This window comes from Emys orbicularis, chromosome 18, assembly GCF_028017835.1.
Source record: "Emys orbicularis isolate rEmyOrb1 chromosome 18, rEmyOrb1.hap1, whole genome shotgun sequence".
NCBI classification, from domain to species: Eukaryota; Metazoa; Chordata; order Testudines; family Emydidae; genus Emys; species Emys orbicularis.
Window position 1 is genome coordinate 9110216 of NC_088700.1, and position 16530 is coordinate 9126745.

At 45.9% G+C, this 16530-nt stretch overlaps 1 protein-coding gene across 3 annotated transcripts in view; it reads left to right on the forward strand.

Moving 5' to 3' along the window:
- VAV2 (vav guanine nucleotide exchange factor 2) overlaps positions 1–16530 on the forward strand; it is a 304801-nt gene that overhangs the window by 185199 nt on the left and 103072 nt on the right. For all 3 annotated transcript variants that reach the window (XM_065418653.1, XM_065418652.1, XM_065418654.1), the window contains exon 3: positions 4395–4453. In XM_065418653.1, the coding sequence (XP_065274725.1) occupies positions 4395–4453 (59 nt within the window). The remainder of the gene's footprint in view (positions 1–4394; positions 4454–16530) is intronic.

The following is a 16530-nucleotide window of genomic DNA, read 5'->3' on the forward strand; positions in this document are numbered from 1 at the left end:
GGCTACCCCCTGATACTTGGCACCATAGCATTTTGATACTACATGGCAAAACTAATTTTACTGAGTGATTTTTTTGCTTTCAAATGGATTTTATAGAGATCTAAACAGTTGTGAGAAAAAATGAGAAAACACCGCAGACTACGTTCAAGTGGAAAATACACCACAAGACACACAGCTTTGGCACTTGGCTTGAAGAGATGTTCAACATGCTGTATACAACTAGAATGTTTGCCTTTTACTTTGCTACACCAAACCCTATGGGTTTTCCCTTTGTTAAAGGGATGCTGTCCTGATAACAAGCTATTTAAACATATAAGAGTATACTACTCATTTTTACTGCAGTATGCTAGACATCCTACCGTCCAGATAGGTGGATATGCCCAGGAGAGCTTACAGACTCTTATGTGTATGACTAGTCCCATTGAGATCAATCAGGCCTGGTTAACATCACTCGTGTATTTGCAAGGATTTTAATTGTAGATGTGACTCAGCGACTGAAGCTATCGCACAGTAGGAGCGTGGGTTGAGTAAGAATAATATCCGAGCCGTTATGCATTTATGGCATGTGCATACCTTGATGATTCATTTAAAAGTGGTTCAGCATGCTAGAGCGGAAGTCATTCCTTGTGTAGGGGGACAGCATGAGTATTAATGGCGACACTTTCGGGGAATCAAGGGGATGGGGAGTGTGTGTGGGGGTTGGGGGTGGGTAAAAGTTGTAAGATTGGAGTAAATTCTGTGTTGGTATACATGGGCATAACCCCCTTTGCAGTCAATGCAGTCACGCCCATGTACACTAGCAGAGAATTTGGCTCTCTGTCAGATATGAAAGCAAGGGGGGATTCATGTAGGGCCTTATTGTCTTGTCTTTGGCCTTCCAGCCCTTTACCTGTGTCCTTGACACCACCCTAGGGCTTATCTTCACTACCAAGTTTTGTTGACAAAACTTATGTCGACACCCAAAAGTCAACAAAACAAAAATCACCAAAGGGTGTTCACACTTGCTCCCTCTGTCGACAGATCATGTCCACATTGGGGACACCATCATCGACAGGGTGAGACATACCCACGGTGCATTGATCCCACAGTGCAGTGTTGTGGGAAGGGAGAGCTGAGCACTGCGCATCTTGGGATTCTCTCCGAGTTCTCCCACAGCCCCCTCGGCTGCCGAGAGCAGCCTCACGAGTAGCTCTGTGAGCTCTCCGTGCTGAGGAATGGCAAAGCAGCACCACGGTCTGTCCCCCTCCGGCTGCAGCAGCAGTCTGCCTGCTGCTGTGTTCCTAGTGCTGGGCAGAACAGGAGCAGTCCAATGATTTGCTGCTCTTTGAGCAGCACACAGATACTTCCCGGAGCTGTGAAAGGGGAGGGGCACGTGCTTGCAGGGCAGCAGAGATCAAAACACTGAGCAGAGCAATCAGGACAAGCATCCTGGGATACTGGTGGAAGCCAGTTCTGTCGACAAAACAATCAGCAGTGTCTACACTGGCTCTTTGTTGACAATAAAGGGAGGGGAAAAGACAAAAGTCTCTCGTAGGGGTGGAAGACTTTTGTCGCCAAAACTGGGTGTTTTCATGACAAAAGTCCCATTGTCGTGTGTACGGTCTTGCTGTTTTGTCGCCAAAAGGCAGTTTTTGGCGACAAAACTTGCCAGTGTAGACAAGCCCTTAGAGTGCTGAAATGGAAAACTCTGTTCAGAGCCAGGTGCATCCCTCCCTTTTTTGGGTGTTTGCTTCCTCTCCCCATCTACCCTCCAGAGCAACTACACAGGATTGTTTCACTTTATCTATCGTCAGTTTCACTTTCTGCTGTGTCTACAGTAGTCCAGTGCTTTGGGGTTGGGTTTTCGACACTGCAGGAAACGTTGAAACGGAAAAAGGAAAAAAAAAAATGCAATCCAATTCCTCCAATTGAAATCCTTTCTTTTTTTAACCCCTTTCGCCCCCCAAAATTCTGATCCTATTTTGTAAAATCCCCCAGCCACCAACCCACCTTCTTTCTTTAACTGCACCTGCATTTTCAGCTTAGTGTAGACAGCAGATTTTTAAGTTGAACGTAGGCAATTTTCAAAAAAGTGAAATTCAAGAAAGTTCGATTTAGGGGGAGAGAAAAACCAAACCAAGCAACCAACGAATCCAAAAGGGGGAACAAAAAAACAATTAAAATCCTCTGACAAAAAACGGGTGCTAAGAAAGACGAAAGCCGTTTATAGTACCCCAGATACTACCAAATGTTGTTGAATCCAGCTGTGCCTGGAATCTAGAGGGATCTGGCCGTATTGAGAGGTCAAAAGGTTTCGTCTTGCTTTCTTGTTAAGTGTCTGTTGGCAGAGTCTCGGCTGATCTCTCTCTTTCCGGAGAGATCCTCGGAGTGCTGGCTACAGCCCTGCGGATACCTGTGTTGTATGCTTTAAATGTCACTAGCCTAACCCCCCACTCTGCATCGTACCGTCACCAGCCTCCTGGCTAAGGAGGGCTGAAGAACACTCTAGTTTTGACAGGATCTGAATCATGATCCACCAGAGATTGGTAGTGAGCATAAGTACTGGAATTAGGGCTGCTGGGGGTGCTGCTGCACCTCCTGGCTTGAAGTAGTAAAGACCCAAATACATGGTTTCTGCCTTCAGCACTCCCACTATAAAAATTGTTCCAGCACCACTGGTCGTGAGCATGACCTGAGGGATTCCTGTCCCCTGCTAGCCTGGGCAGCAAGAATCCAAGAGCAGAGCCCATGTTTTCCTGCATGGCAATAAAGGTGAAGTGGCCAGATTTGAAAGAAAGTCCAACACGGTGAGCATCACAATGGAAGCTGATGGATGCTGAGATCTTCAGAAAATCTGGTCCTAATACTGAGTTGCCAGTTCATGATGTCACCTGATAATTCTAGTAAAGCTTTGCATTTACATGTCATCCTGCATGTGAGGATCTCAAAGCAATTTTATAAACACTTCCTAACATCTCTGTGAGGTAGGTAAGAACTCTTATCCCCGTTTTACAGATGGGGAAATTGAATCCCAGGCAAGGTAGCACTTAGTGAAGATCAGATGTTCTGTGGCGGTACCCGGGATAGAACCCAGGAGTCCTGACTGCCACTCCCAGGTACTAACCACTTCCTTGGAAGTTCACTAGCTAAAGAGAATTTTGTGGTGCCAGGCAGTGGAGGAAACTGTGTTGGAAAAGGGGAGACCAAGGAAAGAAAATATTGTAATGAAATATAAAATAGGTTTTAATTTTTTTTTCTTTGCAGGGACTGCAAATTGATGGCTGCATGTGTGTAAAAGACAAAAAGCCGTTTTTTTCTTTTTTTAAAAAAATGAAAAGTGTGTTCAATTTTTCTCACTAAAGGTCAAAATTGCAACGTGTTTTGTCAATTTATAAAAGTTATCAGAGCTATAGCTGGTAGAAAAACAGGATGAATTTTTCACAGCATACACAAAAAAATCATGCTGGCTTTTTTCTTGTTGAAATATTAATGATTCTTTATTTTTGGCCATTTATCAGATTCTGGGTCAGGTCTATTATGAAAACAAGACAATGAGCCAAGTTCACCCTGATATAAGTGGACACAACTGCGTTGAAATGATAGGAGTTGAGCCCACTTTCCGCTAGCAGTGAAATTTGGCTCAAGCTATTTATTTCATGTGCAAAAAGATCATAAATCATCCAATAGAAGAATGCAAGGCTAGAGTTTGTCAAGAGGTACTGGTTATTGCATAAAACCATTAGAGCAGATCTAGAATGTTTGTGCATGAGCTCCAAGATGGAATTTCCTTGTATTACATTGTTACCTACTTCTTTCCTTTATATTAAAAGGTTAAAATTTTTGTGTTTCCATTCAGCAGCAAAACCAAAAGTTGTGTTAGCATTGATAGAATATCATGTGAACACTATGATCACTATGTGTGTCTGACGAAGTGGGTATTCACCCACGAAAGCTTATGCTCCAATACTTCTGTTAGTCTATAAGGTGCCCCAGGACTCTTTGTCGCTTTTTATGTGCTGTCACATCAATCTTTAAAGCCCTTGTGTGTTGTCTTCTGATTCGTTGGAATGTTCTAGTTTTACTTTGCCTTTTGATAGGGTTGTGATCTGAGTTTAATAAAGTTTAGTGGGGCAGGGACGATCTTTCTGTTTTGTGTTTGTGCAGCGCCTAACACAGTGGGTCCTGATCAATGACCGGGGCTGCTAGGAACTACCACACAACTGATAATAAGGGCCTGTTTGTCAGGGGGGCCATGCACTCACATTTCAGTAGTAGTCAATGGGAGCAGCAGATGTTCAGCAGGTCCGAAAATTGATCCCCAACTATCTTTCTCTCGATCTCTCCATTAGTTTTAGCGATGGCTTCCCTTTTCTATTGTAATCACACCAGGTTTTTTTTTTTCTCCTCCTTTCCAGGTGATATCAGCTGTGTCCAGACTTTCCCACCACAGTATCGTTCAAACCAAAGGAATTAGGTAAGATTCTTTTAACATGTTGCTTTAGATAAAATTGGCTTCCCCTCCACCCCCTCCACCCCTAGTGCTTAATCACATCGGAATCTATAAAGATAATAAGTTGGCAGTGTGCATGTTAAAGTTAGACACCAAACAGGCTGCCTTTGTGATCAGTACATGGTGCTTATTAAAGTGCACTGCTGACTATAGTTTATACATTTCCCCAGCAGTACAGACTCCTCCCTGGATCGAACCAGGGATGTCTTACAAGTGTACTTGGTAGTTACAGAATTTCTTCTGAGTTAGGTAAGATCAGCTAATTGAAATATTTCTCAGATCATTTCCTGTACTTGAGTGCACTATATGCTTAGCAGACTCCTGGAGACGTTTCTGTGGGGGAAGAACCAGGGGCAGGATATCTCTTAACTTCATCCATACTTTTCTCGTCTAATGTTTTAGTCTGGTTGAGTCTCATGGAATATCCAACTGTGAATCAGGGTCTCTGGGGGGAAAAAACAACCCACAGAACCCAGAGGAATGCTCACAAATATCTGTCTTCTTTGCACTCGTTATCTGCTGGAGTTTTCAGTGACTCCATGGCTGTTTGCCTTCATGATCCTCAGCTATTCTGCTCGCTCTGGCCACATGCTGATAAAGGGAAATGCAACCTAGGCTGACTTATACAAAACCGCAGGTCTCTGCTACCTTGAGCTAGAGGAACGGCCAGAGCGGCAATCTATGTGGCATTGTGCTCCTGTAATTATTAATTGTTGGCAAATTTCCCAGAGGAAATGTTAATCTGGAACTTCATCGCATAGCTCAGGGGTGGCCAACCTGAGCCGGAGAAGGAACCAGCATTTACCAATGTACATTGCCAAAGAGCCACAGTAATATGTCAGCAGCCCCGCATCAGCTCCCCCACATCCCCGCTCCCAGTGCCTCCCGCCCACCGGCAGCCCCGCCGATCAGTGCTTCCCCCTCCCTCCCCGCATCTCCCAATCAGCTGTTTCGTGGCGTGCAGGAGGCTCTGGAGGGGGAGGAGCGAGGGCATGGCAGGCTCGGGGGAGGGGGCGGGAAGGGGTGGAGTGGGGGCAGGGCCTGTGGCAGGGGTTGAGCAGTGAGCACCCCCCGGCACATTGGAAAGTTGGCGCCTGTAGCTCCAGCCCTGGAGTCGGTGCCTATACAAGGAGCCGCATATTAACTTCTGAAGAGCCGCATGTGGCTCCGGAGCCACAGGTTGGCCACCCCTGGCATAGCTGATACTACTTCTCTCCCTCCCCCCACCAATAACTTAAAATAAAAGCTCCACAGTGCAAAAATGAGGACACTGCTCAATTTCCTGAGGATTCACATAGTGTTTAATACAGAGAAACTGCTGGTGTGACTGTTAGCTAGGACATGAACAGGTATTAATGGAGGGGAACAGTTTTGGTTTACGGGCTATTTGGCACGGTAGTTGGGAGGGACCTTTTCCTAATTGCTTGAACAATAGGGAAGGTGTTTAAAAAATATATCAACGGTACAAATCCATCCTCCTCTTGTCGTCTTTATGGAATTCCTTGCAAAACGTTTTTAAATGATTGAGTTGCTTATAGTGCAGTTTTATTAGCCAGTGAGACAACATCAGAGCAAAGAGTGTATAGGTAGTTTGCATGTGTGCACAGTCACTGCAGGGTGGGCACAGATAGAAGTGAGGGGGAGATGTTTCCTCCTCCTAAGCTTTTTACAGTCCTGTGTATTTCCCCTCTCCCAATAAATCTGCAACACTCCTGCATTTTCATCCCAACTGTCCTTAGGTTTTATGGTGACTTGCACCTCTGTTCTGTACGTTCTCAAAATAACCCCCACAGAGTGTTTGGTTTTTTTAAACAAACTTTCTTGTGGCATCTGGTAGAATCCTGGGTTGTTCCATGCAGGAAAACTGGGATCTTGGTCACGCAAGCCTAGTTCCTCTTCTTGGGAATAAACACCCTTCTGTCTTGTTGGATCTACAGCCATCCTGGGCCTGAAATGAGGCACCCCCACAAGTGTGGCTGTCCCCCTTTCCTACCACTCACTTCAAAGGCTGGCTGCTGTCATTGAAATGCTAATGACGGTTAAATAACTGGCCAGGAAAACCCTAGCAAATCAGGCTCCAGTCACTGAAATGTACCGTGTATTTATACCTGCTACTGTATTTGCCACTCCATGCATCTGATGAAGTGCGTTCTAGCCCATGAAAGCCTATGCCCAAATAAATTTGTTAATCTCTAAGGTGCCACAAGGACTCGTTGTTGTTTTTGCTGATATGGACTAACACGGCTACCGCTCTGAAATGAAGGGGATTATGTGGGCTAGAGGGAGCCAGCTGGAGATTTTGGTAGTTCACAACCTGCAGGGCTAATGTGGAGCTTGATTTCATTGGGTCGGTGTCCTGGCTATGACTGAAAGAACAGGGAAAAGCTGTTTTCATTGTTTAAAAGTCCAACTCGTTCTTTATGATGAGTGTGGGAAGTTTGATACTTACGTTTGACACACTGATCCCCTTCGCTGTGATGGTCTGATTCCCTAACCTTGGGGGAGATGAATTCCGGCTGCCCCCTCAGCCTGCACTTGACAACTCTAGTACTGGGGGGACTGCCGTGAAGGGCTGAGCTTCCGGGCGAGGTGCTGTGTCGCTCTTGTTAGGCACAGCCGGTTAGAACCGGAAACGAAATGAAGCTGAGCTCCTGCAAACACCTTAAGCGCCAAGCAATCACTGAGCCCCGCAGCAAGGCTCCATCAGGGTGGCGAAACACCTCATATGTCAGAGAGGGCAGTGCAGAAAGATCCCTGGCTACCCAGATCTTCAGGGATCTGACTCTGAAAGGGACTGCATTGGGGCGCTGACTTTCACCATGGGGCTGCAGTAGATTCATAGTGCAGGCTTGTTTGGGAGAATGCCTTCCCTTTTGCACATCTGCCCATGGCAGGCTCACTGCAAAAACGGCGCTCCAGTTTGCACATACAGGCTACTGCTGTTGAATGAGTCATGGTCTAGAACTCCCAAGTTCACTTCCCAGCTCTGATCCTTTCTCTATGGCCTTGGGCCAGTCACTTCACCCCTTTGCGTTAGGCCTGGTCTACACGCAGATTTTGTATCAGTCTAACTGTTGGTTAGGGGAATGATTTTTGTTGTTTTTACTGATATGGTTATACCAGTGCAACCCCAAGTGTGGAGACAGTCATAGCGGTGGTCAGCTGATTCCCCTTCCCATACAAGAATAGGCATAAAGCGCCTTTATAGGATATAACTGTAGCCACACTCTGGGGTTTGTACCACTGTAACTATGCTGATCTAGTTAAAGGGATGCAAGTTTTGTGTGTAAGATGAGCTCTAAACAGTGAAACTGACAGATTCCACAAGGTACAATGGGCAGTGTAGTGAGTGAATGTTTGTAAAGTCCTTTGAGGATCAAAAGCACCATCTGAATTAGGCACTGTTTATTATTCAGAGTAGTCTTGAGTCCTGGAGAAGACTATAGTGATTATTATTTTAAGGGGAAAAAGCATCAAAGCATTGTGGGAGTGGGGGGAAGGGAAATCCACATGTATAGATTACACTGACATTGCAAAAGGTAATCTTAAAAATGTAGGCCCTGGCTTGGCGTCTTGCTTACACCATCTTGCAGTTCTTTCACTCTTTTCTAATCACTTACCCAGGTATGAAAGGTGTATTATTACTTTATAGGAAGAGCAAGCTGGCCATACTGCTAAGCCTGCTGTAGATAAATAACATTCTGCAAGGCCTGAACCACGCTTCCATTGAAGTCAATTGGAAGACTCCCATTAAGTTTAATGGGGGGCTGGTTGGAACCCCAAGTGCAGTAGACAGCCGGGAGGCAAGAGGCCTGATGGCTTGCAGTCCATTGGCGTGATATTTCCCCCCCCCCCCCCCCCGAGTATATCAATTAAATTAAATTTTGTTTTATTACAGGCTTTCAAAACGCCCATTAAACTCTCTTATCTGGAAGTCTTTGGCATAGTAATTACAGAAGCAAAGAGTGGTGTTGACACTTGTTTTTTGCTTTCTGACTCCATGTTTTTCCTGCGTGTTAATCCCACCTTCCCCTGTTCGTCAGCTGCCCGTACAAGAATACATAGTGCTGATCACTTTCTTTACCCTCAAAAAAAAAAAAAAAAAAAAAAAAAAAAGCCCATGAAAGTTCTTCCTCTTCTCACCATCACCTACCCCAGCAATAAGAACGTACATACCTTTTGTCCATTCCAGCATTTTTTTTAAAGTAGATCACTTCTTGCACAGTCATCTTAAAAAGCCTTGACTAGGGAAGCCAAGCGCAGATGAACTTTATATGAAAACTAGCAGCAGCTTTTGCTCTCTGAAATGACTGCAGACATCTGCCATCTTGGAACCTGATCCCTGCTCCTTTTGATGCAGGTCTCCACAGACCGCAGCAATCCCCTCCCTGCCTTAGGGAGGTTGTTTTTTATGGATGTCTTAGGATCCCAGGGCCTGGGCTCTAGCCCGAATGTCTACACTGCTGTTTTATGTCCACGCAGCCCACGCTCTGCATGCCCAAGTCACCTGACCCAGGCCAGCTGTGGGTGTTTTATTGCAGTGTAGGTGTACTCTAAAGGTCTGACCCAAAGTCTGTTGCAATCAGTGGAAAAACTCCCATTGACTTTTGGCTTTGGATCAAGCCCTAAGCACTTAGAAAACCAAACAAATATAGTCCCCTTGTTCACACATTGTATATAGTCTTCAGCACTGTTAAATGAAGGTATTTTCTCCCACAATGTATTTTTTGGCTCTAGGCTTTGGGATCATGCAGGAAAATCCATATTTTTTAAAAAAACAACTCCTCCCCAAGCCTATTGTTTTTCTTAAATATGTTCCATGATCATGCAATCTCCCACGAAGGACTGAAAGATAAAACAAAACTCATGTTACTCAGTAACAGAAGGAATCTTTCTACCTAATAAAGACTTTCTAGATGCGTGGACCTTGCCAGAGAAACCCTGTTTCACGGAGTAATTCAGGTGTAGCTATGCAGTGATGACAGAGTGTTTCCTCCAAAGAACAAGCTACAAAGAGCAAAAGCCTATTGTTAACGAAATGTTTTGTTTGCAGTATACCACTGCAGTTGGACTTAATATATGGCAGCTGTAGCTACAGACGATGCTGCATGTTTACTACTTGTACTGTGTTACAATTTCAGTGGCAAATTTTTGAATTCGTTTGGAGTGCCGTGTAGCCCTGAGTGCATGTTGCATTGACTTACCTCCCAGCTGGTGCGCTGCCTCTATTGATTGCTAACATAAAAATGGGGTTTATCTGTCACACAAGGTGGTTTGTTCAACATAAGTTGTTATCCCTCCCACCTTCATCTCCCCACTAATTAAAAAAGCCACCCCACACACACACACAATTACAGGACCCACCACCCGCTGTCTGTTGTGCTCTGGGTTACTGTGGGGCAGCTCAGTCCACAAAGGCCAGTTTGGTTTCAAACCGTGACACACCACAGTGAGCACGTCCCTTGACTTTTTGAATACTCTTCCATGCATAATGAGCTTCTTGCTGCAAAGGGAGGTTTGTTCCCTTAAGAAGAGACTTTTTCTGCCTGTATCTCTGGCTCAAGGCCTTCAAAGGAAGAGGATGATGTTGTGGTTAAGACACTAGACGGGCCTGGGTTCAATTCCTGGCTCTGCCCCAGATTCCCTGCCTGATTCTGGTCACATCACTTAATTTCTCTGTGCCTCCTTTTCCCCTCTGTCCAATGGGGATGACGATACTTCCTTTGTCTTGTCTCTTAGAGTGTTATGCGTATCTGTAGCGCCTAGCACAACTGGCTTCTGAGCTCAGTCAGGGCCTCTAGGCGCTACAGAAATTGAATAGTATTTTTTCCTATAGCACGCCTCACTGTAATAGCCAAGTGTAGTGTTTTTTTCGCAGTGCAAAGTGGATACATGGTTGGGGATACAGAGACAGAGGTGGTTCTGGTGTAATTTTTCATCCCCAGAGAGAAGGAATCTCCGTTTAACCCCTTTCTCTCTGTTTCATACTGCCACCATCACCATAGTATCTTAGTACCTTCTATGTAAAATCAATAGCTGGAGTGAAGTCCCTAGTGGACTTCCTGGAATCTCTGGTGCTGCTGCCACATAGTATCAATACACTCCTCAGTCAATCACAGGCCTAGTCAGCTGACTGCTTTACTCTTCCCCAGTGGCTTTGTTAATCCCACTGCTGACATCAGACTTGAAGCAGGTGGGGAAATAATGGCGCACCAGCGGAAGAGCTGCCATTGAAGGAATGGACCGTAGTCTCGTTGATAGCCAGAGGACAGAGGAGGGAATCCGGCAATCCCAATCCGTACCAAATTTGGTAACTTCCCTGAGATTTAACAGGCTCTTCTGTGCCTTGCCCTTGCATTGCTATGGTTACATACATCTCCTTTCCTTTTAAAGAGGGCAGCTGTCACAAGAAGAGTATTCTCAAATGGATGAGTTTGAGAGCCCTTTGGGAGCCCAGCTATTCGCAGATCCTGTGCTAATGTAAATTTCTAATAACTGGATTAATGGGGTATATACGGTGTAAAAAATGGAACTGTAAACAGTACGTACATTGCAAAAATCCCCCACTCTCAGTGTGCGGCTGAATTACTCTGGTGGAGACACTTTCAAAACCCCAGTGCTTTACAATACAGTGACTGTTCTTAAAGAGAAGTTTTGTGTAATTAAAACAGCTACCATGACTACAATAATCAGTGAGCTGGGCAATATATCAAAGCCGATGAGACTCAAAGAAAAAACCCTTTTTCCTTGAAACTGTATGCTGCATGATGTATTGATAATTGCAGCATAAGAAAATAATTGGGAAGGATCTCCAAATTAGTGTGAATGGTGCTAGTTACGGAGCACAGATGGGATCAGCAACAAATGCTCTAATACATACTGTGATCACTGGTAATAAGAATTACATGTGGTCTTCTGGGATCCCCACCCACAGAATCTCAATCCACATTTTCCTTGGCAAGGGAGATCATTTAATGGATTTCAGACCAATCTCCTAGCCATAAATTAAAGCCCATTGAGACATTTGGCACTGATTTTTATCTGGGCATTTTAGCCTACAGATGATGGTAATGATTCATTGTTGTTCTATTGCATTGAATAGCCGACACAGCCCCAACTTGAAGTCATGTCTCCATTGTGCTAGGTGCTATACAAACATACAGTGGAAGACAGTCCCTGTCCCAAAGACCTCACAGTCTAACTAAAGAAGAGTGAGATCAAAGAAGTATTATTGTCCCCATTTATGGATGAGGACACCCCAATTCAACAAGCAGTTGCCTGTCTTTAGGCTTGTGGGTAGTCCCATTAGCTTTAAAGTACTTAGAGTTAGGCATGTGCTTAAGTACCTTGCTGAATCGGGGCAGAGAGATTGTGATTTGCCAGAGGGAGTCCATGGCAGAGCTGAGAACTGACCTCCATTCTCCTGAGTCCAGTCCAGTGCTTCAACCAAATGACCATCCTTGTTCCATGCATGCTACAGCTGACTAAGGCTCCCAAAGGCAGTTCACACAAGCTTTGGGCTTTCAAAGGTGTGCTTGCATACTGAAGTCCATGGCAGATCTCCTGTTGATTTCAATGAGCACAGAATTGGTCCTTTCATCTGTGAGGGCATATTTTTCTTTCATTAAAGTGCTGGAATCCATCTTGCACACCCAAGCTTGGTGAGTGCAGCAAATTAGAACTTAACCTAGGTGGTGCCAGGTTGCCAACTATCCCTGTAGAATAATCCAATGTGGCTATTGTGGCTTGCTCACTTTGTGCCTTAGTTTATCCTACTAGAGATGCGGTATGATTACTATCCTCAGAAGGCAAACACAAGGGATATATATCTTCTATACAGTGACACGGCGCTTGTAATTCCCTCCCGGCTCTTGTTTGCCTGATTATGAATAGCACGTGCAGGAAATACTCTTGGATTCGGTGCGATCCCCGCCAGTCTCTCAGAAATGAACGCGTTGCTTCAGGAGACGGCAGCTGGGTTTATTCCCAGCCAAACGCATGTGGTTGCTGTTTAATTGCATCTACAGTGTGAAAACCTCTTTCAAGCAGGCTGCATATTCCTCTGACGCAAGGAGGACACCAGACATTACTGGAGAGTCGGGTGGCACCTTAAAGACTAACAGATTTATTTGGGTATAAGCGGGTTTTTTACCCACGAAAGCTTATGCCCAAATAAATCTGTTAGTCTTCAAGGTGCCACCGGACTCCTCGTTGTTTTTGTGGATACAGACTAACAGCTACCCCTCTGACACTTGAGAAATTATTGGATAAATTTTGAGCCTTTGAGAAGGTATCGTGTGTTGCAGCCCTGTTTTTGATTAATCACCAGTCAGGTTAAATAATAGAGAGAGCGAGAGCGAGAGATTGAATGGGGATAAATGATGGAGACGTTGTGGTGAAAGAGGAGATTTTAAGCGTATGTGTTAGACATGTCCAGTCATTAGAGATTATTGAAAACCATTCATAATCAAATATTACAAACTGTTGGATATCTCTGACCAAAGGATCCCTTGCCCTCCCGGGACTTCCTAGTGAAAATGGTCAAACGAAAATAAATGAAGAATTAATCTCTTTGACTAGTAGATGCTTGGGGATTGACAGCCACAGTGTAAAAAGAAAAACAGGCCAAAACGAGAGGAATGATTTTGTTTTTATTTTAAAAGGGAAGTTGCTATGGGAAAATTAAATGTCCAAAGTCACTTTTTAATAATGCTAGGCTCTTGGCTTCAGTAATACCTTGTGGCAGTGAGTTCCACCAGCTGAATGTGGGCTGCTTGGGGTGGGTTGGAAAGCATGTCCTGTTTGAAATGTATATTTCCCTTGGAAACCGAGTTCTGCTAGTGGAGCAGGAGGTTTAGAAATAACGGCTCATGCTGCCTCATCCATTTTTAATGTGTGTGCACAGTGCAGCTATTTGAAAGATAAAGGCGTTAGCGGGTTCAAAGAGCCCTTCTTGAAAGTAAATCCCTTATATGTGAACTGAAACCCCTGAAGTGACTCTGCACTGACACCGCAGCTAATAAATTGGATTTTTTTAAAAATCCCACTATTAGCAAACGGGCGTGGGGGGGCATCTTATTTTGGTCAGACCTGCTTGCATAGTGAGGGTGCTCAGCCTCTTGGCCAAGTCGTGGCTGGGCACTGACGCTGCTTTGGTGGAGGGACAGAGAATGAGGACTTGTCTGTACTTGCTTTGGGGAGCTAGGTCTGGATTCTGATCTTTCTTGAGGCTTTTTTCCCCCACCGCTAAAGAGCTGGAGTTTTTTGCCTCAGGGTCACGGTGTGTGTGTGAGCGATCCCCAGGCAAAACCATGAGATCAGGCGTGTTAGTTTTATCACAGAGCAAAGTGCACTAACCCCTGCCTGTCTCCGGAGGTTAACCAAACCAAAGTGCCTTGTTTTCCCTTCGTTTTTACCTTCGGGGAGCTCACAAATGCTAGTTGCCCTGAGGTTAAAAACACGGCGTCCTTCTTAGCAGTGAAGACAAGCCCTTGGCTGGGAGCATGTTGCCCAAGGACGCATGACTCTTGTTGCTGAGAGGATGCACGTGATCTCAGGGGATGAGGTGCTGCTGATTACAGGGCCCGGAGAAGTCACTGTTGATCATCAGCAGGGATGTCCTGCTTTGCATGCCAGCAAATGGAGAGTGAGCGAGTCGGTGGGTGAAGGGAATGGAGAGGCAGCAGGCCCGGGAGAGTGGGCAGGTGGGTTCTGTTCCGGGCAGTGCCACAGACTTGCATGGGAGTTTTTGGGCATTAATCACAGGCCATTTATTTACATGTCTAAATGTGGATGTATTTTAGGCACCTACCTGTGTGACACTGCCAGCTTTAACGCCACCGGGCCTCAGCTTCCCCCCGTGCAGAATGCGAGTCGTGAGTGGGAAGGAGAGGTGTACTTCTATGGTGTCTGTAAAGTGTTTTCAGATCTCACCTGGGAGGCACTACATCACCACGAACTATTATTTCGCCAGCTCCTATTAAAGTCAATGGAAAGACTCCCATTGACGACTTCAGTGGGCGTGGGATCAGGCCCTATTGTGAAAAAGGCTCAGGGTGGTACTTGCAGAAGCGCCTAAGTGACATAGGTGCACAAGCTCCTTTACCTTGGCCTTGTGCTCCCAGCTCATTTAGGTGCTCTGGAAAAGCCCATCCGCTGGCTCTCAAACAGAGCTGTGTGCTCTGACTTCCGCTTTTGTTCCAGGGCTTGCAGGAGGTCCGAGGCTCCAGGTACAAATAAAGGCAAGTAAAATTCACAATCAGTGCATCTCTTCCTTGATTGAAGCCCTGCGGCGCTCATGTTCACCCTGACGTATTCCAGCTGGGAATACCACAAAGGAATGGGGTACAAAAGCCTATTGAGCCATCCACATGCTAATGTCAGCTAGCTCGTACCAGGTTAATGTTGCTTCAGGAGCAAATCCTAAAGAGTGGGTTGATTTTCTCTTGTTACAGCTGCTGCGGCTTGCTGTGTGTAGCAACGTATGCCATTGAGCCCGGTGCCATGAAAAATTGCAGCATTCCTCTGCAGTCCTTGACTTGTTCTCCTAACTTTCGTTGCTTAATGATGCGTCACTGTGTTTGCAAAGGCGTGCGGTGTTCAGCCTTTCCATCCTCCGCTCTTTGTTCTTTCCTCTTAGCCCAGCGCTGTTCGCTGCCGTGAAAACCTCTCTCGCAGGAGAGATCTGACAATAGAGGGCTGACAATAGGACGAAACAGATGCCTCCAGGCGCCTTAAACCCGTGTGGCTGTGATTACTCAGTGCAACATCCTTCCCCGTCCCAACCCGGAGTAGCTGGGATGTGATGCATGGAAGGCTAGGGGAGATGGAATCCCCCTCCGTCTCTAAGGCCCCCTTTGCTGCTATGCCTCCATACAGTGGGGAATGGGGATTCCTAGCAATGGATCCACAGTCCCTGCTTCTGAACTCCCTCACCTCTGCCTGTCCCCAACCACGGCCAAGCACCAGTGTGGAGGGAGCTAGGGCCTGCAGTGAATAAGGTGGTGTGGAACCCTAGCATTGGGGTCTGAAACTGCAGAACTGCACCGGTTTCGTTGCATTTGGGGCCCTCTGCAGCTGCTGAGAAGGGAGTAGGATGTTGCCCGCTCTGTTTAAAGGAACACTGTCAAAATGGACATGCCCCAGTTCTCAGATCGTGTCCCTGAACCCTCTGAATGCTGCAGCTTTAGCTCAAATGGGACTCTCCTGCAACCCACCTTTGTCAACAAAGCCCGACTGACAAGATTTTGCATCCCTCTGCCTAGCACTACCTTCAAAACAAACTGCCCCTCCTGCTGTGGGGAAATCTGTTGCCAGCCAGAGCCAGGGCTGCAGCTTTGACATCGTTTGAGCTTCTGTACTAAGGAACCTGCCGCTATCACCAGCGAGTGTGTCTGTGGCGGGAGGTTTTCACATGCGTGTTGTGTGGTCCCTCCCCTCAGCCTGCCTGTACTGCTCAAGAGATAACAACATTATAGGATTCCTCTAGAGCAGTGAGGGAGCAGCATTCATGTATGTGCATTACAATGCCCTGCCTGTTTGGAAGAAGGGGGATGGATACCGACTAAGCAGGCGGCTGCCTTGACTTGCCCATAGAGCAAACCAAGGCTGGTATAGCTGATTTTTGGTAGTTGAGGCCCAAGAGTCCCCCTTTAACCTATCAAGGCAAGTGCCTGTAACTGATTTTCTATCAAGCCCAGAAGAAGCGTGACGAGGTGCTAGTCTCTCTCCAGGGTGATGATTTTTCAAGAAGCACCCAGGACTAGAGCTGAAGAAATTCTCGATTCTTTTGGTATGGTGGCCAAACTGGGGGTGAGGGTGTGAGGAAAAGTTCCTTTCATGAGAGCCCTGGAGTGTTTACAGTCTAAATAGAGGAGAGATGCACAAGGATGGGAAGGAAACAAAGACCACAGGGAGGTTTTCCCATGGTCGCACAGCTGGGAATAGAGTCTAGATCTTTTGAATCCCAGTCCAATACTTGGACCAACATAGGCCTGAGTCAGAACTCTCAGATCCAAACTCCTCCACGCCTGGCGTGTTGA